Raw genomic sequence first — 12039 nt, 5'->3', positions numbered from 1 at the left:
CATTCTCACAATACAAAATTATTGTTGTTTATGCACATTATAATATATGATATATGAGTTAATGATTGAAAAATGTAGTAGCCGTATAGAATTATAGATAATCTAATTTTCATCTTCCAATTCTTATGACAAGACCTTGTCCTCCAATGATTACACGTTTGCATACTCATCAGAATTAACGATGCTTATAAACCACGAAATATATATACAAATTGATCAAAAACTGAAGTTCACTTTGAAGTTTCCCCTCCAATTGCTCGCCTTCTCTTGGTGTATAAACCAAATTATGAATATCATCAGCCAACGCTAATTGCGCTAACACCTTCCCCAAAGCAAAGTGTATAAATTTAGATCTTGGTTTTGTTATCCGTCGTAATCCCTTCTAGCTTCTCGCTAGTTTGGGTGATTTTTTGTTTGATAAAAGGTCAGCCGTTCGGAAAAAAAAAAGTGTATAAATTTCGAAGGATATTGCTGATACATATGGTGTCAGAGAAAGTGTCCGTGCAATGTGAGCAGACATATTTGGTCTAGTACAATATACACATTTGTTCATATGTTCTAAAACACTACAAGTCTATAATTGAGGATTTTGTTACCTCTTTGGCTTAATGAATCAAACCAAGCTTCTTATAGACGTTTTAGATTTTGAGTCGAGCATAAAATGAATAAGAGTCTCTTAATCTGTATCAACTAAGCTACTTGCAGCCTCTTTCAGCACCCCTTTATTATCCATCACTTTTCTTACCCTCTCAGCACCATCCCACTCACCTTGTGAAGCATAAATATTCGATAGTAGTACATAATCGCCACTTTCACTCCATCTTAATTTCAGTAACTGCTCATTTGCAAGCCTACCCAACTCAACATTGTTATGAACTTTACACGATCCAAGTAAAGTCCTCCATATTACACCATTTGGCTTGATCTTCATTTGGTCAACAAACTCAAACGCTTCTATCAAAAGTCCTGCACGTCCAAGTAGATCTACCATGCACCCATAATGCCTTTCATTTGGCTCAATCTTATATTTGTCTCTCATGAGTCTAAAATATTCCCGCCCTTCTTGAACCCTCCCAGCATGACTACAAGCAACCAAAACCCCAACGAAACTAATCTCATTTGGTCTTAGTTTTAATCTACACATCTCATTAAAAACACGAATAGCTTCTTCAGAGTGACCATGGAAGGCTAAACCTCCAATAATCGAGTTCCAAGTGGTCACCACTTTTTCTTTCATACTGTTAAAAACCTTGAATGCTTTATCAATATTCCCACACTTTGCATACATGTCTATAAGTGCATTTCCTAGTAAAATGCTTAATTCCCCGCCACCTAAATCCAAAACAGAACGATGAATTCTCTCACCAGCATCCATATCACCCGAATCTGTGCAGGCTGTCACAAGACTTAACATTGTTACCTCATCGGGTTGTTCTCCCAAACTTGTCATTTCTTTAAACATCTCCATCGCCTGTGTGTGCAACCCACAGTTTACGTATCCCGCTATCATTGCATTCCATGTCACAACATCCCGTTTTGGTACCTGATCGAACAAATCCCTCGCACTCTCCATCTCACCTCTCTTAGCATAACCTGTAATCATGACATTCCAAGAAATCAAATCTTTCTCAGGCATTTCATCAAACACCTTCCTTGCCATACCCAAGTTCCCTCTCCTTGCATATCCAGCCGTCAAAGCTGACCACGCAACAACTTGGTTAGTATCTGAATAATCAAATAACGCGCTCGCGATCTCTATATCACCAACATTGGCATGAAAATAAATTAGGGTATTTTTCGCAAACGTATTCTGTTCGAACCCATGTTTCATAACCTTTCCATGAACAGCACTACCAGCATTAACCCACGAAAGCTTAGTACAGGCCTTGAGCACAAACGGAAAGGTGTAACGATCAGGTTTAACGTCTCTTTTTTCCATCTGGGTAAATAAAGAAACGGTCTTTCCCGGGTTGGGGCTTTGAGCTGAGCCTCTAAGCATGGTGTTCCACATGAAGAGGTCTGGTTGGGTAATATGATCGAACACCTGGTGTGCATAACTAATTCCAGAAGGTATAACTAAAGCTGAAACATATATAAGTTCTCTAAGGTTAAATCGGTTGGTGTTGAATCCATTGATGATCATGGTAGCATGAATTTGTCTTAATTTTCTGAAAGTGGTGCATTCGCCCCATAATGCTGAACGTTGATGGTAATTGGGCGTTTTGTCGTTTGTTTGTCTTCTGATCATCAATTTTGATTGGATTAGGCTATTTCTTGTTTGCCACTTATAAACCCATACTGTTCACTCCTTAAGGCTTACCAAAAATAAAATAAAAACCATACTGAGTTGGACTTAAATCGTTCAATGTTTAGTGCGCAGAATTAGAAGCTGCAAAATAAAATCTTGCTGATTATGATGTATTTGCGAGAAGATGTCACTGTATTCGATCTCTCAATAATTGTTTATATTGTTTTATCTTTTTTACCCCCTTACTTTTACATTTACATGTTAAAGCAAGGTTTAAATATCAAGCTTGTGTGTTTGAAAAATTGGAATTTACGGAGTACTAGTTTACATTTGTCTTTGAGTATGTAAGAATAAAAATCTTTTACTGTACAAGGATAACATGAATATTTCAACTTCCTCGAAAGTATAATACTAAATGACATTATTAATCGATTCAACTATAGAAGTGCTCCAGTCCAAAAATGTGTGTAATAGTACAAGGTTAAGTAATCAATTAAGAAATGAAGTTTTAATAATGGTCAATCATTTCGTATAATGCTTAATGGTGATAATGGTGATTTTTTTCAGAAAAACAAACAGAGCTAAATGCTGACTTGGTTAATAACGAAAGAAAATTCGGATTAAAAAGAGTTGGATTAGTAAGGCTGGTGCAATTTATACTCCGAATATATATAATATTTGACTTTATAATCATATTAAAGTCTTCAATGCAAGATTATGTTGGATAATCTCTAAGTAATGACAGCTTCGACTATACAAGCCTTGTCAACTTTTGGTGTCACAACCAGAAAATGGCAAAAAAAAAAAAAAAAAGCCATGTAAAAAAGGCAACAAATATAGGCCACCAATCATCTTACGAACACATAATGTCACCATCTTTCATGTAATGATCTAGAACAGCTCCATCAACTGCTGGACAACATCTGCAATAAGAAAATAACGTCACTACACAAATTTAATCTCAAGAGTCGAGATCAGTAGTAGACGTACAAGTAGTTATCGCGACCCACATATGCATCCCTAAAAATGTGAAATATATCAACAGTTTGCCCTAACCCCACATACAGGTTTGCCCCCTTCATGTGTGCATTTAAGTGGGTCAAAATGGGTCAACTATGTTAGTAAGCAACAAAATTACATACCTTTGAGTACAGATGGTGGTGTGTAGAACTCTTGCCAAACATTATGACATGAAGTAAGATCCATGTTCACTGATCTTGCAGCAAGATATGCAGCTCCAGCAGCAATCTGGTGAGGTTTGAACTGAAGCCAAAGTGAGCTACGCAATCTACAAACAAAAATTACTCGATTTAAGATATTATTGAAAATACAATATCAAACATAAATTAAAAAAGGGAGCAAATTATCTAGCAAAAATTTGACGATTTGACACACCATTTGTAGCAATAGAACGAATGATCATAATCTCGCACAAATTCAATGTTACATCGAACAAACATCAGCTTGGAAATTTTTCAGGTATTCGTATTACCAAAAAGAAAGGCAAGTGTAATGTGTGCATATAAGATGTAGAACCAGGTAACCTAAGTAAGAAGGCAATTTATTCTTACCAAATACGAAAGCAGCATCTGGGGAACATTTGCAGGTAAATTGTGCAGAATTGCTGACAGATTGCCTTTAGCATAATAAAGATATACACACCGTCTACAACACCAAACCAGTGCCACTTTCATGCAGCACAATATGGACCCAACCATGTACACTTTAATTGAAAATGCAGAAAAGCAACTAACTTTGCAAACATGGTGCCAGTTCCAATATGTGAAAAGCTTGCCAAATATGCAAAGACTAAACTAGGCTGGCCTCTATCCAGTATATAGTAGCAGAAACTCTAAGCTAATGGTATCAAGATTTGCAAAAGAAGCACCATAGACAGACTTCAAGCAATAAATTTGCTATTAATACTTCTATAACTAGCATGTGTACTTAAACTGTGAAACTTTGCACATGAAAAACTTGCATGTAGTTGAATTGTAGTGCCTGACTTGTGGGGTGACATTTGCGCAACTGCTCAATACATGTAGAGTCCGAGGTCAATGAAAAACAATTCCGGTAACAGTCCCAACCCATACGAATACTGTGGCGTCGTTCTTCAATTATATAATATAAATATAATATATTCCTTAGTAATTGTGAACCACAACAACACAGTATTGAAACAGACTAACTAGTGACACACTGACACTGGACGCAGGTCATTTCATAAAACCGAACTAATAATATATGGTGGTCCTACTTTCACGTGTTCCTACTTTTCCGTGGCCATAATCTACGTGTGTTTGCGTGACAACGTATTCATACAGGGTTGTCGCTAAAATTATTTAACCAAAAAATGGCCTACAGAAAAATCAAATCCAAAACAATCTTGCGGTAGCGCCACCTCGGTGCAACTTTGTACTCAACAAATTAAGTGTCAGTTAATCCGTGACCCTCCTTTTCGGACACCCTTAAAAAATTAGATGAAAAACACGCCCATATCGCAAAATACCAAGACTAACAGGAAAGATGAACACCCGTTATGCACAAAAAAGGAAAATGTATATATAATTATATATAAATAAATAAGGGTAAAAAATAACTTATCTTCAAATGACACCTTCAAGCTGTGTATTAAAATAATATTACCTTTGGTATTCATAGTGCCGTACCAGCTCCATAAGAACACTACTAAGCTTTATAAATAAGTTTTTCACATGAAAACTCATGGTCATGGTTTCTTCACCAAAACATGGACACGGGTCCAGAGTGAAACTCGTCAGCCGCACAAATTTAGGAACTAAAAATGTTACTTGAATTAATTTCACCAATAATTAACATCTAGACTCTAGACAAGGCGAATGCTTTTCTTTTTTGAAAAGAAGTTATAGGTTGTAATTAACCATGTAAAAATGGGCTATGTATTTTTGACAGTGGGTCAGATAAGTAAAATTAAAAACTAAACGCTGAAACACGGTTTAAACACCGCATATATACTCGGGTGTTTACAGGCTCTAATATTGTTTTATTCGAAGAAATAGGATCACCAACTTGGTAACAGTCTGTGTGATCATACGTAGTATTTAACCATCTGAAACTCAAATATAAGGGCAAAGAAGGTGCTGGTGGGCCAACCAAACCCATAGAGATTTACTCAACAACTTACCTGATCAAACCCAAAATCCAACCCACCATAGTATGAAGCTGATACCAGATCACTTTTGACTAACGAACAAGGTTAGCCGCCGACAGAAACCATATTTTGGTTCGCATAATATCTCAGATGTATATCAACTTGATAGATACAAAAATTGCTAATGACCTTAAATAAGAAACCCCGACCTTTATTTAAGGCTTGATTTCAAACTTAATTTTCATTTCACTATCCGGAAGCTCTAAACAGATTCTATTCTTTCTTCATCAACTTGAACCTAATACCACTACTTATTAGAGTAATTATTTTTGTTGTGACCATACATGTTAATTGCTAGATTCACCACATGTTAGCCAAAACAGGTTAACCACTAGATGAGTTAAAAGCCCGAACCACGTATGACGTTAGGTTTGAGTTTTCTCAAAAAGGTTAGGTTAACTGAACCACATATACCCCTAGGTCAGACACCAAGTTAGAAAAAAATTTCATAGTAACTGCATCCATTCACATCGGTTGTTTAACTTCAGATGACAAATAAAACTGCATATCTATCCACCAGCTAAGTAAATCATACAGGCGTGCATGCTACACTTCTATAGTCCCTGCAATTATATGTCAATCCAAACAATCAATAAACGATACACACAACTACATGGACCACGTGTGCAGAAGATAGAAGCAAGATTACTGGATCAAGAAGCATATCTCCATAGTAGCATGCTATCTATCACTATTCCAAATTCAAGATAGCAACAATACATAACCATCAACTTCAAGATTTTCATAGTCCAGCTTCTTAATGTTTGTTAAATGCAATACGTATAATGGCTTACCCTTCACTGACCAAGCTCAACGCCAGATTGACCAAAAGTGACTGTGCAAGACCTAATTTGTCAAGAATAGATGTGAGATGGGCATATGGATGCTGCACGTTAAGCTCAAAGTTTAGAGTCGTCAATATTATCTGCTCAGCTCCAGTCACCCTCTCTTGGTATTGATCAAACCAATCCTGTTATGGTGGTGCATTAGAAAAAAAATAATCATTCAAGGTACAAGAGGCGACAACTTCAAACATATATTTGTTCATGGGTCAATTTTGGTTGTATTCTATCTTAACGGGTCAAAAGAGGGATGGGTCAAATGGGTTGAACCGGGTAGAAGTCATCCAAAGTGTAATCTAAATGCATTTAGCCTCAAATTCATTTTCATTTGGAGATTACTTTAGAAAAGAATTGCAGTCATAAAGCATTACTGCATTAGCAATATATATTTTTTACAAAACCACAAAATCAACGAAACCAAACCAACCCAGCCTGATCAGTCCAATTCCATTATTGCGAAATCTCCTTATATTGCCAGTTTTTCCATTGCTGACGTATACAATTACAAATGTATAATACAGTGGAAGTACTCACCACAGGCATTAGAAAGCATAGTACATTGAAATCCTGCTTGTAAAAAATCTCAGAGGAAGCTCTCAAAACATTATTTAAAGGGCAAGGTGTCTCCTCGGACTTAGCAGCAAGGAAAAGAGCAGCAGTAGCAATCAACTACAAAATTACTTGATTAGTAGCATTAATAGACATCATATAGCATCACTGTATTTAGTTGTTTACTTAAAAAAGCAACTTACAAATCTATCATGAGCTGCATGTGACCGCCGAACAAAAAACCGATGGCATAGAACCATAGCTGTTCCAATAGTAGTTTGTGGCCTGTAATTATATTGCATAAACAAAAAGTTTAAGTATTTAATAAACAATCAAATGCACATGGAAAATTTTAATTGTTTTGCTTACAGCTCAAGACGAACTCCGAGGTTCTGGAGAAACGCACAGTAAGAATACCGCAAATGTGTTTCCTGTGTGGCATCAATACCATCTTTTCTGGAAGGTGAAAGCCTCTCAATCTGATCCCTTGACATAAACTCAGTGTCTTCATCTTCAAATCGTGTACGGTCACGCTTATAACTAGTAGATGTACCATTTCTAGCATGAACATCAGATGATGCTACAGGAGGAAGGTATGCAATCTTGGAGTTTAAAGTGGAATATGGATAATTGGGCGCAGAAGTTTGATTATAAGATGACCCATAACTTTCCCAATTAGTAGCAGAAAACTTCCTTCTTTTAAGAGAAGGTAAAGCTTCAGCATCAACATAATTAGACATGTTATATTGTGGTCTAGGTTCATTCAATATGAAGTCTTGCTGATTGTTATAGTTTCTTCTATGGTTATTATTAACGTAACGCCTGTTAGCAGTAACCGCCGAAGTGGAGCCTGATCCATACATATGAGGATGATTTCTAACAAAGGAAGATCTAAATTCGCCCGAAAATTGATTATTTTCGGCATGATGAGGCCGGGCAATAGACATTTTTTCTGCAGAATTATCAAAACAAGATATCAAAACACATGCTTAATGATAAATATTGATATTTTATTTTAACAGTCAATAACATTTGAACTACAACCAGCAACAATATCATATCTTAAATCTTAATCATGAACACTAGATAAACATATCATCAAGCAATTCAATCATAGATCTGGACCAAAAACGGGAATTATCACTATATACAGGTTTAATTTAATCTAATTAATGAGAAATTCAACTGATTAAACTTGTTTAAGCAAAATTTAACCTAAATCATCAATAATAAATAATCGTTTAGATCAGAGCGATGATTTAACAGAATCATACCGACTATAATCACCGATCAACCGATTGAAGTAGTAGTATATTTGATCTTGATCGAATCGGCAAATAAAGTTCTGAGATTTGGGGAATTGGGGAAAAGCGTGTCGTAAAAGAAAGTGTTTTCGTTGTGGAAAATAAAGAAGGTATGAATTGGAATTGGAAAAGGGTTTGAATTTTGAAACAAATCCTCTAATATCTAAAGTGTTTTCTATTATTAAATTTTATTTTATACTTTTTTTCAGGGGATGATTCTCACACACACTTTTTTTATCCTCGCACACCTATTTTAACTTTTTACTCTTTTAATAATACTCAATTAATGTGTGAGGATCAAAAAAGTGTGTGTGAGAATCATGCCCCTTTTTTTAAATATAACCAAAACCGACCGTATAGGATGGAAATGCCATAAAATGACAACAATTAGGGTTGTGATTAACAAGTTTTTTTAATGTAAAAATAGTGGTATATTTGTAAGTTAGAGGTAGGTTTTTCTATGGAACTAGGTGATTATTTAGAATGTACAATGTACAAATCTATTAGGGAAAATTGTTTAAAAATGCATTGAATTTTTACCAAATTCCTATTGTATGCATCCAACTTTCAAATCTTCTATTATATGCATTCAACTTCTAAATCTCTACTATTGTATGCATTGAATTACCAATAGTTCAGGTAGCAGGTGAACTTGTAGAAATAATTACCGAATTAGTCCTTTTGATTTGCATTATTTTTTTCATTTGGTCCCTAAACTTCAAAATCATAACAAATTCATTCCAAAAACTTGATAATGCATCTTGAAAGATTTCAATTTAAAACTACTGATAGCTATCTTGCAAGGATATCTTTTACACTGAAAAAACTTAAAAAGTTTAAATCCTATCATATCAACAAGGTTGTATTCTCGAGTCTTTCTTATAGCGAAAAATAGTAGAGAAGAAAGGGGATGAGAGTGTTTTACTATCCTTCCCAATCCATCCAATATGGGCGGAGAGTTTTGGTGACAAAATATAAAGGTACTATCCTTCCTAATCATCTTCTCTCCTCTCATTTCCGCTGAAATTTAAAACTCGAGAATCACTGTTATTTTTTAATCCATCTATCTCCTCTCCTTTCCATCCTAAATAAATCACGAGAATACAGAAAGAAGTTTGACGCTTTTACGTTGTAAAGGTTTAAATCACCAACATTAAAAGGATTTTAATCTCTAATAACAGAGTTAAAATCATTAACACTTTTTTAGGTTCAAATCAAAAACACTGGAGTACAAAACTTTAAGCTAATTCAAAACAAAATTTTCCAATAACAAATTCAAGCTAATTCAATACCAAAATTAAGCTAATTCAATACCAAAATTAAGTTTAGAACTTTCTGAGAATTATTATAAAAAAATCAAACCTACCCAATTTTGTACACTATATGATTGGATTTCGTCCACAGTTCCATAATCAAGAACTAAAGTCGAAATAAATTTAGTTTTGATGAGAAGAACATTCACTAGGTATTCAGGAAAATCCAGGAGGTTGATATACAAAGTTTCAGAAACCTTCGCTAATCTAGAGCCTCAATTAGACCACTCCCAACGGTACCAGGACGGGAACCGCCCTCAGCCCACTCCTCCGCCGCCCTCGAGGGCGCCGATGGCATTCCAGCCGCCCTCGGCCGCCCTCCAGTCTCTTTCCTGCTTCCGTTCTCGATTAAATCATATGTATCACAGTTTGAGGGCGGGCAACGGTAGTAAATCAGAAACAGAAAATCAGAAACAAAAGTAGCCGTTGGCTACCAACGGCTTTTTTTTTTTTTTTTTTTTTTACTTTTCTTTTTTCTATATAAACACCCAATATATTTTACCAAATAAACATACAAACACTCTTTTACTTCCAACTAAAACCATTATTCTTTCAACATTACTCATCTCAAACCCATTTCCAACTCAAAAAAAAAATGCCTAAAAAATCATCCAAATCATCCAAGAACAATCAAAATTTAACGTCCGAGCCGTTCTACACACAACAAAGTAATGATTTTTTCCAAACGCTACTTGAATCACAAATGTATAACTCACCTACCGGTTCATCTTCTAACCCGAATCAAGGATTGGGGTTCGCATCTTATGCTTCACGTTCACCCGCTTTTGTTTCTACACCTCAATATTCCAACTACCGTCCTCAACAACAATTTCCTAACGTCCAACAATCTGTTCCTCAACAACATGTCATTCGACAACCTAGTTTTCAAGAAAATCAAATTCGAGTACCTACTCAAATTCCTTTCGAAAATGAATCCGAAGAAGAACAAATCGAAGAGGTTCAAGAAACTCAACCCGATGAATTTGAAGTTAGTCAAAATGAAGAACGTGTTGGGAGAAATCGTAAAGGAAAAGGAAATAAAGTAATTTGCAAAAAAAGTCTGTGGTCGGACGACGAAAGTAGGATTTTGGCAACGGTGTGGATGCAAGTTTCGGAAAATATGGTGGTGGGAACTAATCAAACAAAAGACTCATTTTGGGGGACGATCCAAAGAGTTTACAATGAGCAAGTTCGGGAACAACGTCGAATGGATCAAATTACGGGAAAATGGACCAAAATGTCCGAAGATATCAAGTTATATATCGGAATTTACTCGAAGCTTGAAAATTTTTGGCAAAGTGGCCAAAACGAAGCCGATATCATGTCACATGCTCGACGTGCGTTTAAGGATCAAGTGGGTCGTAACTTCTTATATGAGGATGCGTGGAAAGTTTTCAAAGAATGTCCGAAATTTTTAACATACGAAGGAGTCGTGAACAAAAAACATACTCCGATGGAGTTACCGAGTGATGGACCCGCGAATGAAAGTGGTCCGAGTGGTGGAGGCGCGGGTCCGAGTGGTGGAGCGGGAATCAAAGTGCTCCGAATTTCCATGAAGAACATTTACGTCGTCCGCCGGGTCGTGCAAGTTCCAAGACTCATAGGAGATCGGGTTCATCCGATGCGGCCTCACGTTTGTCGTCCGAGGAAGCCCGCCAAACGTTAATCGAAACCGCAAATGCTACAAGGTTAACCATGGAAAAAATATACATTGAAACCGAGAGGCGTACCATGTTGGATAGTTTAACGTTTCTTACACAACCTTGTGCACCCGACATGACTCCCGAACAACACGCGTTGGTGATAAGAGCCAAAAATAAGATCCAAAAAATTTATCAAAACGCGTTTCAATCCGACGACGAAGACGACGAGTAGTGTTTTATTTGTTTAATTTATATGTTCTTGTATTGTATTTTAATTTATGTCTTTTTAATTTTCAAAAAATGTAACCGTAACTTTTTAATTTAATAAAATGTGTTGTTCAAAAAAATATAATTGACATAAAAATAATAATATAATAATAATAATAATAATAATAATAGTAATAAATATTAATAAAAAAATGTGGGGCTATGTGATGGGGAGGAAGGATGTCATGGTTGGTAGTGGTGTGTGATGGAGAGGAAGTGAAAAATAAATGGAGAGAGAAAGCTGATGTGGCGCTGATGTGGCGGTGTGTTATGAGGAGGAAGTACGTCATGGTTGGGAGTGGTCTTAGAATACAATAATCATACTTGTAGTATATAATGAAAGATCTTTGCCACCCCTGTCTGAATAAAACTCGTTGCCACGTCCTTTAACAACACCTTCGACAACGTCCATTAGTAAAACCCACCTTGATACACACACATCCTCTTACGAAACTTCTAATTTATTCCTATCAAAATATTAGGGTTTATCCTTTATTGATGAAATCAAATAATAATGTAGGGGTGTCTATTACAATTGTTTAATAACTGAAAAAGTAAGAAGATGGAGATGAAGTAAATCAATCAGCAGATGGGTTTTAACTTTAAGTGCTAGAGGTTAGAAGGGTTTTAATGGCAGATGGAAGTTGAATTAATTTAGGTTTAAGACTTTAAGAGAGAGGTGC

The 12039-nt window shown here is 35.9% G+C and overlaps 2 protein-coding genes across 4 annotated transcripts; both read right to left on the bottom strand.

Moving 5' to 3' along the window:
- Positions 1-38: 38 nt before the first annotated feature.
- LOC139890747 (pentatricopeptide repeat-containing protein At5g15300) lies at positions 39-2396 on the bottom strand. Its single transcript, XM_071873661.1, has one exon. The coding sequence runs from the start codon at positions 2246-2248 to the stop codon at positions 677-679; it is 1572 nt and encodes a 523-aa protein (XP_071729762.1). The 5' UTR covers positions 2249-2396; the 3' UTR covers positions 39-676.
- A 472-nt stretch (positions 2397-2868) lies between these two features.
- Positions 2869-8250, bottom strand: LOC139890746 (cyclin-T1-4-like). 3 transcript variants are annotated; one of them, XM_071873659.1, is made up of 7 exons: positions 8104-8250; positions 7199-7781; positions 7033-7114; positions 6815-6949; positions 6233-6408; positions 3391-3536; positions 2869-3171 (listed from the first exon to the last, which is right to left on the bottom strand). In XM_071873659.1, exons 2-7 carry the CDS (start codon positions 7774-7776, stop codon positions 3140-3142), a joined length of 1149 nt encoding a protein of 382 aa, XP_071729760.1. In that variant the 5' UTR covers positions 7777-7781; positions 8104-8250; the 3' UTR covers positions 2869-3139. The 3 variants fall into 3 exon arrangements, 2 of the variants coding, with proteins under 2 accessions (XP_071729760.1, XP_071729761.1); XR_011773438.1 differs by lacking the exon at positions 2869-3171 and adding an exon at positions 3820-6001 and having other exon boundaries at positions 3399-3536; XM_071873660.1 differs by lacking the exons at positions 2869-3171; positions 3391-3536 and adding an exon at positions 3546-6001.
- Between the last annotated feature and the right edge of the window lie 3789 nt (positions 8251-12039).

The sequence above is a fragment of the Rutidosis leptorrhynchoides genome, chromosome 2, assembly GCF_046630445.1.
Source record: "Rutidosis leptorrhynchoides isolate AG116_Rl617_1_P2 chromosome 2, CSIRO_AGI_Rlap_v1, whole genome shotgun sequence".
In the NCBI taxonomy this organism is placed as follows: Eukaryota; Viridiplantae; Streptophyta; class Magnoliopsida; order Asterales; family Asteraceae; genus Rutidosis; species Rutidosis leptorrhynchoides.
Note: the sequence above shows the minus strand (reverse complement) of the source record. Positions and strands in the feature narration are given on the sequence as shown.